This window comes from Hibiscus syriacus, unplaced genomic scaffold, assembly GCF_006381635.1.
Source record: "Hibiscus syriacus cultivar Baekdansim isolate YM2019G1 unplaced genomic scaffold, ASM638163v2 tig00111659_pilon, whole genome shotgun sequence".
NCBI lineage: Eukaryota > Viridiplantae > Streptophyta > Magnoliopsida > Malvales > Malvaceae > Hibiscus > Hibiscus syriacus.
The window spans coordinates 477,901-494,451 of record NW_024063149.1 but is presented as its reverse complement, the minus strand read 5'-3'; the positions used below and the strand labels follow the sequence as shown (position 1 = coordinate 494,451).

The window sequence follows — 16,551 nt, the reverse complement described above, 5'->3', positions numbered from 1 at the left end:
CAACATACATACATACATACATACATACTACATAATACATACATATACATACATACATACATACATACATACATACCTTACATACATACATACATACATACAGACATACATACATACATACATACATACATACATACATACATACATACATACATACATACATACATACATACATACATACATACATACATACATACATACATACATACATACATACATACATACATACATACATACATACATACATACATACATACATACATACATACATACATACATACATACATACATACATACATACATACATACATACATACATACATACATACATACAACACATACATACATACATACATACATACATACATACATACATACATACATACATACATACATACATACATACATACATACATACATACATACATACATACATACATACATACATACATACATACATACATACACCCTTAAACTGTTTTAATGGCTCGTTTTCTTCAACGGTCATATTTTTAAGTAAGAGTTTCGAATCTTTCATCAAAGTTTCGTAACTTTGAAAACAATATGTTTAAAAGTTTTGAAACTTTCTCCAAAATTTCAAAACTTTCTCCCAACTTTCAAAACTGCATCTGTAGGTGGCCTTTATTGCATGTTTTTAAAGCTTTTAACGGCTATAACTCATCCCCACTGGTCATAAACGGCTAGCAACTCATTTCACACAATAAAAATACTCAAATGACACTTGAAGAATGTTACTACACCTATCCAAGCTTAGAGATCAAGAGAAAAGATTTTTCATTCCTATTTCATTCACTTTCTCATGTACATAAGTGTATTGAGCTTATTGTATATATTTTTAACTCGTTATTTGTGAGCTTAATTCTTGTAAATACCTATATAGCTATGTATTTTTGTTTACACAAATCAAACCTTGTAAAGAGGGGAGAGGTTATAGTTTAGCCTTTAGAAAAACTAGTGAGTTGTAAAGGTTACTCTTGAACCTAGAAAGAGAAAGAACAAATTAGTGAATTTGTTAAAATCCTTAGTGTCGAGCTAAGGTAGTAGATATAGACTTGATTGAGAGGTTGAACCACTATAAATCATTGTACCAAATTTTCTATATTTTATTGCTTTCATATAAAAGATTTTTAAAGGACAATTCACCCCCTTCTTGGAGGTTTTCGGCTGATCGATAGAGGATAACAAGATGTACTTAAAACGAAGGAGGAATTGAAGGAATAAGAAATCAAAGACTAGATCATAAAACTGTCAAAATAATCATCCAGATTTTTATTTTTTGAGTAACTCAAATTGTCAATTTTCAACTCGACTTGAAATTGAAAATCAAATCAATAGTTCGAGTTGTCGAATAAATTGAATAACTTAACTCGAATAATTCGAAATTGAAAAAAAATCGATTTTTTGAGTCGAATTGAGTTTTGCTCACCCCTACTAGTAGTTAAGTTTGGTTGTTGACTAGACAAAAATGATAATATGACATGGTATAATAATGAGTTTACTCCTCAAATTTGTACACATTCTATTAAATTGGTCACAATTTAAAATAGGGTAAACTATGTCAATAGTTCTTTTTATTTTTGGTCTGACTGACTTTAGTCACTAGTTTTTTAATTACGTATGGTTAGTCCCTTACGTTATTGGCCCGTTCAGTTTAAGTAATTCTACCGTTAATTTATGTTAACCCATTAACAATATGATTTGACAATCAAAAATTTAAAAATATTAAAAAAAAAACCCACGTTAAATATTCAAAAATACCCATCTTTCTTCTTCTTCTTCTTCTTGGCCGTCCTTCAGCAAGACATTCATCAAAATATCCAGGTTTAATTGAATTCATAACATATACACAGTAGATGAATCATGAACAAAGATGAGCCACAAGGGAAAGGCGTCATAGGTCGGTGTTACAATACGAAACCGGAGGAAAAGATAAGTACGATGAACCAAAGGACAATGACGATCCGATAAGGGTTGATCAGGCTCGAGGGAATCAAAACTTTTCTCCACAGAGGTTGTCGAGCTTCAACCATCCTACAAAATACAAAGAAATGAAAACAAGTGTTTAATTTTTGTTTACAAGGTTTAAAGATCAAAAGAGGAGCATACAAGTAATCTTCCTCTTCTTCTTCAGCTCGATCATTTTCAACATCATAATTGCTCACTAAACCTCTTTTTTCTTGCCTGACTTACCATTTCTCGACTCTCTCTTTCCATTCCGAGTTGCCATAAATCTCTTTGTCCCCTTCAAGATCCTTACCAGATACGCCCGTAAATACAAAAAGCTAAATCAGTGTTTTAAAAGGAAAACAAAAGTAAATGAAAACATACTGCTTCCTGCAACCGAGAAAGCTTGACCATTAGGCTGCCTTTGCTGGATATTATCGTCCCCGTTTTCCTGCAAAAAGGATAATCTTGCCTTAGGAGACCCGGATCATCCTGGCGGTTCTTAGACTGAAATTCATCATCATCAAAATCATCGTGGTCGTCATAGTTGTCTTCTTCATCTCCTGTAACTCTTTCAATGCCTATTAGAAATAAAAAAACAAAAGTTAATGAAGCAAATATGTTAGGAAAATTAGAGATAAAAATGAGAATCAAGAGTGAACCTTTTTTACGCTTGTAGCGAGTGTTGCACTGAGGGCAACACTGAGTTTCGTCACTCCTCTCGTACTCATAATACGGTCGACAAACTGGGAAGTCACACACATGACAAGCCACGGATAACTCTACGTCTTCCTTGTATCCAGTATTATCCCCACAACCTCTCTGAATGTCGTTTTCGAAAATTGCCGATCCTGAGCCCGGTTATGCAATCCGATAACATCAAGCTCATTCCAAGAAACGCATCACATTACAAAGAAGAAGAAAAAAAGTACCTGGTCGAAAACAAGTGAAGTAAAGCCAGCCATGGTGCTGGAGGTCATGACAACCCCAAAAGGACAAAAGAGAACGAAGATGATAATGAGAGGCACAGGAGAAGAGGAAGAAGGCAACGTCGGTTGTTTTGAATATTCAACGTGTTTTTTAAAATATTTTTTAATTTTTTATTCTCAATTCAGATTTTTATTAATGGCAGTTAACCGAGGTTAAAGGATGAGGAACTTAAACCGAACGCACTAATAACATAAGGGATCGAGTACACTTAATTAAATAAATCGTGTCTAATGTTAGTCAGATCAAAAATAAAGTGTACTATTGACAATGTTTATCCTTTAAAATAATTCAATAAATCGTTAATATTTAAAAAATTACCTAGTCCATATTTCCATTTGAAATAATTTAACAATTCAATAAAATATAACACACTCTAACAAGATGATAAAAATTAAATGAATTCAATTAAAACTAAAAGTTTTAATTCTTTAAAACCATGGAATAAATATGATTAGATAGTAAGTTTGGTTACGTGATATCTGATATTCGAGTCAGATCATTTTGATCATGTATTAAGTGTTACTCGTATTTTAATTAAATTTTTATTTAAATGTGTTTTCATAAAACCCCTCATTCATAAACCCATATTTGAGTCACTCCGATAACTAATGAGACATCTAATATTAGAATAAGATCATCTCACCTGGATATCAGTGTTACATTTAATATCAATACCCTATTCAAGGTATCAATATATGCTAAAAAGAAAGACAATATCAATGGGTGAATTCATGAGATAATGTTCTCGAACTTTTTTTTTCAAGAATTAATGCACATCCCAGATTAATTGCTGGAATGGGGTGAATTCTACAGTAACCTTGGAGGTCGCCATGGCATCCGGGCGACCTTGGAGGTCGCCATGGCATCCGGGCGACCTTGGAGGTCGCCATGGCATCCGGGCGACCTTGGAGGTCGCCATGGCATCCGAGCGACCTGTGTGTATTTTGCAAAGGAATAGGTCGCCATGCAATCAACATGGGACGTGGGAATGCATGGGGGAGGGGATGCATGCTGTGCATGGGCCGTGGGAACTGTGCATGGGCCATGCACGTCGAACGGTGTAGGTCACGGCGGCGTGGTAGGTAGGTCGCCATGGAGTCTCGGCGACCAAGGTCTGGGAGATTCCTGTAGCTGCTGTAGCTGCATGCATGCGTTGCATCATAGCTGAGAGATTCCTGCACCCGTAGCTGTATGTGTTGCATCTATAGTTGCGTTATTGCAGCGTTAATTTAGCTGTCAGCCTTTCAATGCTCAATAGTTAGACGATGCAATGCTAATATTATTTGCTTCAACAATCAAATTTAATGACTCTGTCCAACGCTCAGTTGCTTTATATAAAGGATATGGGGTTTAGGGTAGAAGCACAAGCAGAACCAGAAGCATAAGCACATATAAACTTTGCCGAGAGAAAGAAAGGAAGAAGAAGAAAAGAAGATAAAGGCTCAAACATAGTTCGTGAGGTAATTTTTTTAGTTTAATTTAGTTTATTATATGAAATTATTAGTTTGTTAGTTTCGGGTTTAGGGTAAAACTAAAATCTAGTTAATTAGTTTGTTAGTATAATTATTAGTTTGTTAGTTTAAGTTATATTATATTAGTTTATTAGTTTAATTATTATATTATATAAAAAATAAGTTAATTAGTTTCTTAGTTTAAGTTATTAAATAAAAATATTAATTAATTTGTTAGTGTCTTTAAACGTATATTAGGTTGTTCGTTGAAGTTGAAGTTATATTATAAAAATAATTAGTGCTTAATTAGTTTGTTATTTTAACTAAGTTATATTATAATAAAGAAATAGTTTATTAGTTTAAGGTATATTATAATATATTATATTATATAAAATTAATTTGTGGGAGCTATTGTTGTTTAAATAAATATTTTGTTTACACATACAAGACATTATTTCACAATATTTGCCCACGTACAGATTGATTCGAAGAAAGAAACAAGGCAGGAAAGGAAAGTAAAGGAAGAAGGCATAAAGACGTGAGTAATTTATTATTTTTTGTTGTCCATTTTTGTTGTTGTGTATGTGTAAATTAGTTAGTTAGTAAGTTTATATTAGATTATATAAACTAATTTGTGCGAGATAATTTCCGTTTTAAAAAATATTATGTTTAAAAATATTTAGTGTTGTTTTAAAAATATCGCTATCGAAAGCATGAGTATCTATATCTAATTTCAGGTATCAATAAGTAAGACATATCAATACTTAATGTGACCTAAAGTATCGATATCAATATGTAAGGGTGATTAAGTGTTAATAGTCAAATGATTGAGAGTATCTATAACAAATACTACTTTGTAATAACTTTAGCTTAATAGAAAACATTAAAGCTCTAAAACGTTCCAATACATTTTTTAAGGTATCAATAGCTTAACAATATTCTTGAAATTTATAGTTTTGCTCCTAAAACTTTAATTGATTTACAAAAAGACCTTCGTCTATCAAGTTGACTTCCATTGAGTGATCGACTTGTGAATTGGTGTGATTTCTTGATTGCAATGTCAGTTGTAGGATAAATTCGATAACAAAGGCCATGTTGTGTGAAAGTGGAATTTTCATTGTTCAATATGAATGCCTTATACGTTAAGGAATATTATAAGATTGTATAATGATTTATGATATGAAAGACAATGACGGTTAAAACCTTACGATGGATTAATTATGATATATGTTAGAACCAAACCATAAATAAATTATGAAATCAAATCAGGATCTAATCATACCGAATCATCAAGAATAAAATAAATAATTTCTCTAATAATCAAGTTAGAGTCTTCGTGTATAAATGACATGCCATAAGATCTAGCATTATTACATTCTGTTATATGATATTATGAGTGATTATGTCACTATGAATATGGGTGTGAAACACGGCTTTCATGATGTTTGGCATTCGGGTAATTGCGTCTGTAGGACGTGTATGTATTTTCAATGATTAAGAAAGAAAAATTTTGAATAAAATACATTGTGATCACCCATACTTTTCAAAAAAATCCATCAATTCACCTCAAATCGAAACTTTCGTTGATAATGCACATTACACTTATATTAAAAAAAGTCGAGGGTAAATTAAAATCAAATTCAAAATAATAGGTCAAATTATACCAAAGAAAAATTTTCAAGTTCCAAATTGCACTCCAAAAAAAAAGTGAGGGATCAAACTGTAGCTTGATGCCAACAGCAGGGATCCAATTGCAATACAAAAAAAAAAGAATTAAATTGCACATTTAACCCAACGTCAAGGACCAAAAGTTATTTTAACCTCTTTTAAATTCAGTTCAATGGTTGTTTGAGTCAAAAGTTAAAGCCCGGCTATAGATGAGTAAGATTGATTTATATAAACCTCCAATGTTTGGATTAGGGCTTTTACAAAGGAAGTACATCTTCACCCGTGGATTTGAAGAGTTGACACTCACCAAGCTTCTGCAAAATCTCAACAATGGCAGACGATGACTATAACGACATGGACATGGGGTTCTCTTTCTTTCTCTTTTTATATTTTATCTTCATTGATTTTGATGATTGGATTTTCTAGTTTCTTGAAGTTTGGGCAAATAAAAGAAATCTCAAATTGGGATTTTAAGTTATTAATATGTGATTTGTGATTTCAACAATAAAAGAGAATGTTGTGTCTATGGAACATCAATAGATTAAAAGAATGTTGATCAAATATTATATTTTAATCATATACGATTAAAAAGATGGTTTTTTGGTTTGCCTTAGCCTTTATTGTTTAATTTAGAGCTTTGTTGTGTGTGTTTTGGTTGCCCGTCCAGCTCAGTTGGTAGGACACAAGGCTCTTAATCTTGTGGTCATGGACAATTCATAATTCTGACTGCAGGAGGTTTTCCACGGAAGCTGTTCTCAACCTGGCGTTGTGGGCAGCTTACTACCTTACCTCCCCTCATCCCATTACATATGGGAATAGGGTCAGCTAATTGTGTGTTTTGGTTGCTCAACTTATTGATACAGATATGAAGATGAGCCAGCAGAGCCTGAGATTGAAGTGAGGATCTTTCATTTTTTGATATCATTTTACATTGTTTGTTTGGAAAGAAATTTAATGCGAGCGATAAGGATATCTGTCGGGATTTTTTGTTGGAATGGAAGGAGCCGAGGAGGAAGTGGAAAACAATAACAACGATGATGTTCCGATCGATCCTATCGAAGGCGAAGATAAAGACGACCGAGATGATAATGACAAAGTTAGTCGTAAAACATCCAAGTACATGACCAAATATGAGCGTGCTAGAATCTTGGGTACTCGTGCCCTGCAAATCAGGTTAACTCCATAAACTTCAGATTCTTTCAGCTTTATTTTAGGGGGTTCAACATAGTGGTTGTGCTGCGTAGCGGGATTAATTTATGATGGACTAATTTAAAATATTATCTTGTTATATTAATAATAATTTCGATTACAATTGATAATGTTATGCTACGAGGAGTTTTGACCTAAAATATTTCCTATTTACCTAAAAACTTTCATAATTGATAATAATTTTGGTTACAACATAGAGTATATTGATGATAATTTTTTAGTGATTTGCCATAAAGAAGGAAATATTTTCAGTTTTAACCTAAACTAATACCCAAATTATTCTAAATAGTTAGGTTATTGATAAAGTTTTTTGGTTACAATTGGGTTTTCTCGTTTTTTAACTTTATATTAACCGGTTGTATTATCTGGTTTAACATTTTGTTGTGTGCAGTATGAATGCTCCAGTTATGGTTGAGCTGGAGGGTGAGTCTGATCCACTTGAGGTAAACTTACGTTATTTTAGGGGGCTTTAACATTTTCTTCGGATCAGGTTAATTTGATGAACTTGATATTCTTTTAGGTTTATTTCATCATGCTCACTCTTTTATTTTGGGTTTTGTACATTAGATTGCAATGAAAGAGCTTCGGGAGCGGAAAATCCCCTTCACCATTCGTCGATACTTGCCCGGTGGAAGGTAATATTATTCTATATAAATAATGGATCATCATATCTTGTCTCGTAGTTCTCGTTTATACTTTAAAGACGAATATAAGATTTTATGTTAAGAACATAGACGGCGATAATCATGCTTTTTTCTGTTAAGCAATTTTGATGGGTTAGAATTTGGTGTAATATTTCAGCTATGAAGATTGGGGTGTTGATGAGTTGATTGTGGAAGGCTCATGGAAGAGACAAGTTGGAGGCAACTGATTTTTTACTTTTTTATCCTGCTCATTCTTAGAGAGATAGGCTCATTCTAACCCTTATTCTTATTTTTAAATCAACATACTTAAAACAGCTGCGAGTTTTCTTCTTCCCTTTAATTTGATTTATTTAATTATTTATCATATAAATCACATGATATAATGAGCAAAATAAACAATAAACATTTTAATTATTTATTAAATATTATTTCGCTGGGATGATTTCATTGATCTGATAACAGTGAATAAATTTATATACGAAAATACATCAAACGTAATATTTTTTCATTTGCATGGCCATTAATTACATTTTTTCCCCGCATGGCCAAAGAATGTCTCGATCTATGTGACTGCGAAAACAAACAAAGAGAAAACTTGAAACAACAACAAAGTAATAATAATTTGGTTATACGGTAACCGTAGCGCCGACCCAATCCTCCGCAGGCGGCGGCGACCACCGCGCAGGCGAAGGTGGTGAGAAACACAGATATATCAAACACATCGTGCGGTGGATTTTCCGGCGTCCAAAAAGCCGACAACCCATGAGCATAATTTGTAACGGCAAACAAACGAGGATTGTGAAGGCAAGGGCAAAGATTCGAAGCTTCAGTGCCTTGTTGATTACATGAGAAGCTACTTTCCAGAACGATAACAAGAAGGAAAATATGAAAATAACTGCAAAAACGCCGAACAAAAGTGTGCTTAGAAAAGGGTAAGCACACAAAACCTCGCCGGTGTCCTTGTGGAACGGAAGCCAGCTCCGGTTAAAGAATTTCGGGAAATGCACGTTGGAACCGTCTAGGAAGACAAAGTAAACTTGTACAAGGAAAAGAGGAAGACACGAAGCGAAGACGTAGAAGACGCTGAAGAAGCCGTTCGGTGTTGTTTTATGGACGGAAACATCGAGCAAGAAGAGAAGGATAACGAGGAAACCAGGCTCGAAGATTCCCAATGAGAGAACCAGGTGGAGTTTGCAGAAATTGGCCTGTTGCGGCGGCGTTAGCTTCGGGAACAGAGGATGTAAACAAACACGTTGAAACAACGGGAGGCGGATGACTGCCGTTAACCCCCAGCACGCGATGAAGACGACGAAAAGGAATCGGACGGTCCAGAGAGAGTTGAAATTCTGCAGATGACTGGAGTTTCTGGACTTAAAATGGATGAGTAATATGAAGCAAATGCAGAAGAGTGAGAGAACGAGGAGGGCGGCGATGAAGACGACGAAGAAGAATTCGATGGCGGATCTGAGGAGTGGTAGGGTTTAAAACAATATCATGGCACACACCAAGGTGACTATAAGATGTAACAATGGCGGTCATAATTGAACAGTCGGAAGGGGTTTCGGGGGAGAGAATAAGGGTTGATTTCTCTCCCCTTTTCCCAACCGGCGGGAAGAAACACCGGTGTGCTCAACTTGATTAGATATATTTCCGGTGTGTCGGATCATAAAATGAATCCACAATTTTCTGTGGTGATAATTGATCTGCAATGCCTGCTTTAATCTCGGATCATAAATTAGAAACCTGTCAGCGGTTGGGACAATTTTATAGTCATGGATATACACGATTGAATGAAGCTGTCTGTAAAAACAGACAACTTCTTGTAATGTTTTTTTTTTCTTTCTATTATTTGTATGTAATAATCGATTCTTTCATGAGGCAGCTGATCCTTTCATGGGTTGATTTCTAAGGACACGTTATTTACACGATTGCTAAGTTTTTAAATTATACAATATTGAGACTTTACCCTCATCCACATCTAAAATTAATATTTTGACCAACACTATGTGTTAAAACCTGCTTTAATTGAAAATGTAATGCCAAGTGTGCAAACTACTTTTGTCGTGTGCATTGGTCCCAGTCAGAGAAATATATATATATATATATATATATATATATATATATATATATATATATCTTAAACTTTATGAGAGTGATACACTTACTAATTTAGTTTTATACGTCCTCGAAAGATTTTCCACTGTTGGATTTTAAAAATTTTAACGGTTCAATTCATCAATATATATATCTACATATAAATTTTTAAAATAATGTATTTTTTACACTATATAATAGATAATTAGAAAATTTATACTCGCTCAAAATTTGATATAAATGATTTACGTTATAATCTAGAAATATTCCTCCGTGTACCATGACTTCCCCCGAAAGGGTTCTCTTGCAAAACAAGTCCTCTGCATGATAATAAACCCTTGACAAGAGTGTTGACAACTACAAGAGATATGTTAGAGTCAAATCAATAGACTGGAAGTCACATTTTGTAACCTTCTAGACTCGGTCTGGGAGTTATGATCGGATCTAGTTGGTAACATGTCAAATTCAGAGACCATTTTCAGATTCAAAATGCATTTGCAATCCATTTCGGTGAATAAAAATATAAATAACGGTAAAATACTGAAATACATAACGATAAATATACAAAGATATCAGCGTCAAAAAACAAAATATCGGTAATACAGATACGTGACGACAATAGTAAAAACACGTGTAACCAACGTATAAAAAAGGGCATACAAAAATATACAGTGATGCAAAAGTGAGGAGAGATCGATCCTCCTGATGCCAAGCCTACTGTCTAGTATTATCTGAAATATTAAAATTTAAAGAATGAACTAAAACACACAATGTGCTCCTTACGGTGAATAAAACATACAGATAATATATGTATGTAAAAGTTTATTTATAAAACATGAACACTACCCTCATTTGAATACCAGAATGTGTATGTTCCCCTGAACCATACACCCACCTGTACGCCCGGTAAGGACCTTATACTGATAGCATAAGGGCCTTCGGTAAAGTATTAGCCAGTGCACAAAGCAAAGGAGTGCAGTTAGGTCTTAGTAGCTATAGACTATGCCTGAGATACTTCCTCCGATCATACCCCCAATGATAGTGAACATAATAATTTAGTTTACAAAACATTAAATCATGCCAAATTCTAAAATTAGATACAAAACTATGGTAATCATAGATCATGTCAGAAATATACGAAAACCAAATATAAAAAGTCAAAGCATACAGTAAAACAGATGTCATGGAGTTTGAGTATTTAAATCTCAAAATAGTTCAGACGGATAGTTTAAAACAGTACTTTAACACCAAATAGGAACACACATATACCAATTTGAGAAGTCTAGGACGATAACCTACTTTCAGGTCTGCCTATCATGATCGGCGACAGCGTTAGACCCTACGGATCACAAAAACTATCTTAAAATTCAAACATAAAATAAATAATAAGCTTAGATTAAACAATTTACCGAAACCTATAAGTAACTCTCGAAGAACGTGTAACGGGCTGATTCGTCAGACAGGAAGTACCGAATCTAGTCGACCTTCGGTCAGGGGAATCATGGGTACATTCATGAAAATATAGTCCCAAATTAATTCCATAATCAAATACTAAATAAATAAGCAAAAATGCTAAAAATACTAAGCATTTTCGGATTAACGGGCTCGACTCAGGACTTTCAAGTCAGAATTTGGCGAAACGAACCAAAAAATCAAACTCAGGACGTTGGAAAACATACAGAGAGAGGTTTTCAAAGAAGTCAAAACCGGCCAACGTTCAACTGCGACGGTCAAACGACTCGACACAGCGTGGCGCGACTCAGCACGACTCATCGCGATTGGGTCAGTTCAGGTTGGTGTGGTTTGGCTCGGTTGGATCAGTTCAGGTTTGGTCAATTCAGTTGGGCCAATTTTAGTTTGGTTTTGGTTTGGGTCAACAGATATATATCAGTTTGGATGCGGTACAGATCGATTCAAGCAGGCAGGTCGGATTGGGTAGGCGGATAAGTGGGTTAACCCGCTTTTAGAAGGTCCACAAGCGGTGGACGATCCCCACGCGTAGCGATGGCGCGTGAGGAGGTTTCAAAAGATGGGACAATTACAGAAAATTTTCTAAAATTATTTAGGAGCATTTTAAGGCACTTACCTAGCTCGGTTCACAACGGTGAACGACAGAGAGCTCCATTACACTTCACCTGAAACTTGCACTATCTCACCCCCTCCATACGCCAGTGACAAAGACAATGAAACAAACACCGATTGACTCAACACGATGCAAGGAACATAATGGTATGGGTGGTGCACTAAATGGAGTAATATCGACAGTAAAACGAAGTTTTAAACTTTCTCGGGAAATTTTAAAAAAGAAACTAAGATAGAGAAATTTCAACTTTCCAAAAATGAAAAGTTTCAGGATTTTGGGTTTTAAACCCATCCAAAAATAAAAATGGGAAAATCATACCTAGGTCCTTGGGCTTTTGGATATTACTGAATTGGATATGATTTAGTTAAAAAATTTATTTTGTTCCCAAAAATTCACTGAATTTTCAATTTAGTCCTCAAAATTAAATTACGAAAAATTTAACCCTAGAATTGGGGTGTGACAACTTACCCCCTCAAAAGAAATTTCATCTTCGAAATTTACTTGGTCTTAACAGATGCGAAAATAAAGCTTTCATCGACTCCAAAGTCTCCTTATAAATCTCTATAATACAATCTTTATAAACTCAGTCTAACTCTACAGATTGACCTACGAGAATCTAAACTGTCACAAAGCTCTAGGTATTCTTAATCAAAATATTGAGACCCCAAATACAGAATGTGATACAAAGGAATAGGTAGAACCAGGATAAAATAAAGCAAAGTATGAAACTGAATAAATAGTAACAGTAACTACAATCACATCAGGCTCATTTCGATCCTGTCGGTATTTGGAAGTATATACCAACCTAGCTTGTGTGGCCACAATCCGAGTTGTACCCTAGTATGAGAAGGTTGGTCCCTACTAGTAGACCCCATATAATCTCTACTGACTACGACCCCCCAGTTGGAGTTTGAACTGTACTCTGAGTACGAAAGGGAGTTTAAATCGGTATCTAAATGGTGAAACTGACTCTGGAAAATCCCTCAAGAAATGATCAACGAACCCACATATGAAACAAGTAACCATCTTCTTCCTACACTCTCCAAAATAATACCTCCTACAATACTCACAAGTGACAACCAATGGTGCTCTAGAAGAAGCACCTTGACTAGAAACTGAAACTGTCAGAATGGATGACGGTATCATACTACCTCTCTGAAAAGACTCGTCCCTACATCTCTTGTTGGGTCATGCAAAAACATCACTAGAACCAATCGGTCTCTATCCCTCATACGCTCCAAACCCACTCGCTATATCTCCTCAACAGTCTTGGCTATCTCAACTAAGGTATCAAAGTTCCTCTCCCCGATAGGTAGCAATCTGATCCCTGATCTTATACCTCAGTCCATTTTCAAACCTCAAGCACCAATCCACCTCGTTGTCCACCAACCCTGGAGCATAACAACTCAATATGATAAACTCAATCTCATAACCCATAGCAGGCATATCACCGTGCTCTAAACTCTAAAACTCCTGACATCGTTCCTGTAAGTATCTCTTCGATGTAGAGACTCCTAAAACGTTCCTTGAAAAGATCCCAAGTCAATTGATCCATCTAGATACTCATGAAAATCAAATTCCACCATCTCATGGCTTCCTTCTTAAGAAAAGTTACTACTCCCTTTAACTTTTTCTTGAGCCTCAGCTCCATCTCATCCATAATCCTATCGGTATCTTCTAACCAACACTCAACATCTGTCGGAGGTCCCCCAATAATGTCCTCAAACGACACCTATCCAGTAGCCACCAGAGACGTAGATATATCCACAACAGACATATAAACAGGAGCTCTAGCTACCCTCTGAAACATACGATAAACAACTCTGTCTATGGCACCCTGATCTATCTCAACAAACTCTTCCTTAGTGATGGGAGGGTCTCTCGCAGGTGTAACTAGATCCTCTATGGAAGTAGACGAATGGACATGTGAAACATGATGATATCTAACTAACGATGGGTCCTCTATAGAAACATAAGGATGAGTCGCTCACCCATGACCTTGACCACGAACTATCCTACTACTTCGAGCACTTATCGGATCACTTCTAATAGGCTCTATAGAAAGAATTTAACCTAAGTTAGACTGGCATCATAAATTTCAAATCCATTTAAAACTCAAAAAAACAAGGTGACATAATGTTTGTAAATATCATAAAATATCTTTTAAAAATACAATATTTAGACTTATTCACAGTCCAATTGTTTAAAACCGAAAGATCTGATACCACCAAGTGTAACCCTCTAGACCCGGCATGAGATTTATGACTGAATCTAGTTGGTCACATGTCAAATTCAGAGATCCTTTTAGGTTCAAAATGCATTTGCAATCCATTTGGTGAATAAAAATACAAATAACAGTAAAATACATAAATGCATAATGATAAATATACACATATCATAAAAAAAAGTCAGTATGGTAAATATATAAAGATATCAATGTAAGAAAACAAAATATTGATAACACAAATAAGTGAGGACATTAGTAAAAACACGTGTCACCAAAGTATAACAAAAAGGGCATACAAAAAATATAAAGTGATACAAAAGTGAGAAAATATCGATCCTCCTGATGCCAAGCCCGCTAGTCTAATATCTAGTACTATCTGAAAGATTAAAAATTGAAAAATGAGCTAAAAAGTCCAGTGTTCTTCTTACAGTGAATAAAACATATAGATAATATATGTCGGTATAATTTTATTTATAAAACATGAAAATGACCCCCATTCGAACACCAGAATGTGTAGGTTCTCCTTAACCATACACCCACTTGTACACCCTATAAGGACCTTATACTGATAGTATAAAGGCATGTGGTAAGGTCTTATACTGTGTACAAAGCAGAGGAGTCTACGGTAAGGTCTTAGTAGTCATAGACTATGCCTGAGATACTTCCTCAAATCATACCTCTAATAATAGTGAAAACAATAATTTAGTTTACAAAACATTAAATCATGTCAAATTCCAGAATCAGATACATGAATATAGTAATTAGAGATAATGTAAAAAATATACGAAAACCAAATATAATAAGTCAAAGCATGCAGTAAACCAGATGTCATGCAGTCTAAATATTTAAATTTCAAAATAGTTCAGATGAATAGTTTTAAACAGTACTATAACACCAAATAGGAACACACCTATATCTATATGAGAAGTCTGGAACAGTAGCCTACTCTTAGGTCTGTCTATCGCGATCGACGGCGGCGCTAAACCCTATGGATGGGAAAAAATATCTTAAAATTCTAACATAAAATAAATAATAAGTTTAAATTAAACAATTTACAGAAACCTAAGAGTAGCTCTCGAAGAACATACAAGAGGTTGATTTGTCAGACGAGAAGTACCAGATCTAGTCGACCCTTGGTCAACGTAATCATGGGTACCTTAATGAAAATATAATTTCAGATTAATTATATAATCAGATCCCAAATAAATAAGTAGAAATTCTAAAAATAGTAAGCATTTTGTATTAACGGGCTCGATTCAGGACTTTCAGGTCATAATTTGGTGAACAGGCCACAAAATCAAACTAAAGACATCAAAAAACATCAAGATGGAGGTTGTAAAAAAGTTAACGACGGTCAACAGCTACGGTCAAACGACAACGGTTAAACAGCTTAACTTAACGCAGTGCGGCTCGGTGCTACTGGACCAGTTCTGGTTGGCATGGTTCGACTCAACTGGATCAGTTTGGGTTGGGCCGATTTTAGTTTGATTTGGGTTTGGGTCGACAGATACAGGTCGGGTCAGATGCGGTACGGATCGTGTAACATCCGCAATACCGAGTTAGTGACTAAATTGAAAAGTTTCAGAATTTGGTGACTAACGTAGAAGAATGAAATAATTTAATGATTATTGGAAATATATGTTGAAGGTTATTTAGTAATTATTAAAGGAAATTAAGGGTAAAATGGTCATTTGACCAGAAAGATTTTTATCTTTCTTTTAAGGTGATAAAAACGTGGAAAAGGTGAGAAAAAAAGATAGTTCTGGAGCTGGGTCATCTCCTTCCTCCTCTCTTCCCGTAAGCTCCATGGCAAAGGTAAGTTTAATTTCAGTTGGTTAATTCTTGAGTTTTAAGCTTAGTTTTGATTCTTTGGGTATTAAATAAGCTTAAGGAAAGCTTATATGGGATTTAAACAATAAGATAAAGGAATTAAGAAGGAATTTGTAATATGAGTTTTAAGATGAAATTTTGATATGGTATGGTTGTTGAAGTTTTATGGATGAATTTGACTTTTCATCAATCTAATTAAGAAGTATGAAGCGTTAGAATTGGAATTAGAACACATTGAAAATTTAGTGTGATTCTTGAATGCCATGTAAATGATGGAATTTTGGGTTTAAAGAAGTGATTATGAATAGAAATGAGTTTAAATATGTGTATGGAAGTTAGGAATATTAAAGGAAGTAAAATATGAAGGTTTAAGCTGAAATGAAGTGAATT

The 16,551-nt window shown here is 34.7% G+C and overlaps 1 protein-coding gene and 1 pseudogene across 1 annotated transcript; one reads left to right on the top strand and one right to left on the bottom strand.

The window, feature by feature from the left end:
- Window positions 1-1,854: 1,854 nt before the first annotated feature.
- On the bottom strand, window positions 1,855-4,117 carry LOC120167005 (annotated as a pseudogene).
- A 2,276-nt stretch (window positions 4,118-6,393) lies between these two features.
- On the top strand, window positions 6,394-8,154 carry LOC120167004 (DNA-directed RNA polymerases II, IV and V subunit 6A-like). Its single transcript, XM_039176148.1, has 6 exons — window positions 6,394-6,439; window positions 6,938-6,971; window positions 7,072-7,247; window positions 7,675-7,726; window positions 7,851-7,918; window positions 8,085-8,154. The coding sequence occupies exons 1-6, from the start codon at window positions 6,405-6,407 to the stop codon at window positions 8,152-8,154; spliced, it is 435 nt and encodes a 144-aa protein (XP_039032079.1). The 5' UTR covers window positions 6,394-6,404.
- The last annotated feature ends 8,397 nt before the right edge of the window (window positions 8,155-16,551 follow it).

Coding starts and splice junctions, on each gene's coding strand:
- LOC120167004 (XM_039176148.1), top strand. CDS start 6,405: ATGGCAGACGATGACTATAACGACATGGACATGGG. Junction 6,972..7,071: donor CAGCAGAGCCTGAGATTGAA/GTGAGGATCTTT, acceptor TTTGTTGGAATG/GAAGGAGCCGAGGAGGAAGT. Junction 7,248..7,674: donor ACTCGTGCCCTGCAAATCAG/GTTAACTCCATA, acceptor TGTTGTGTGCAG/TATGAATGCTCCAGTTATGG.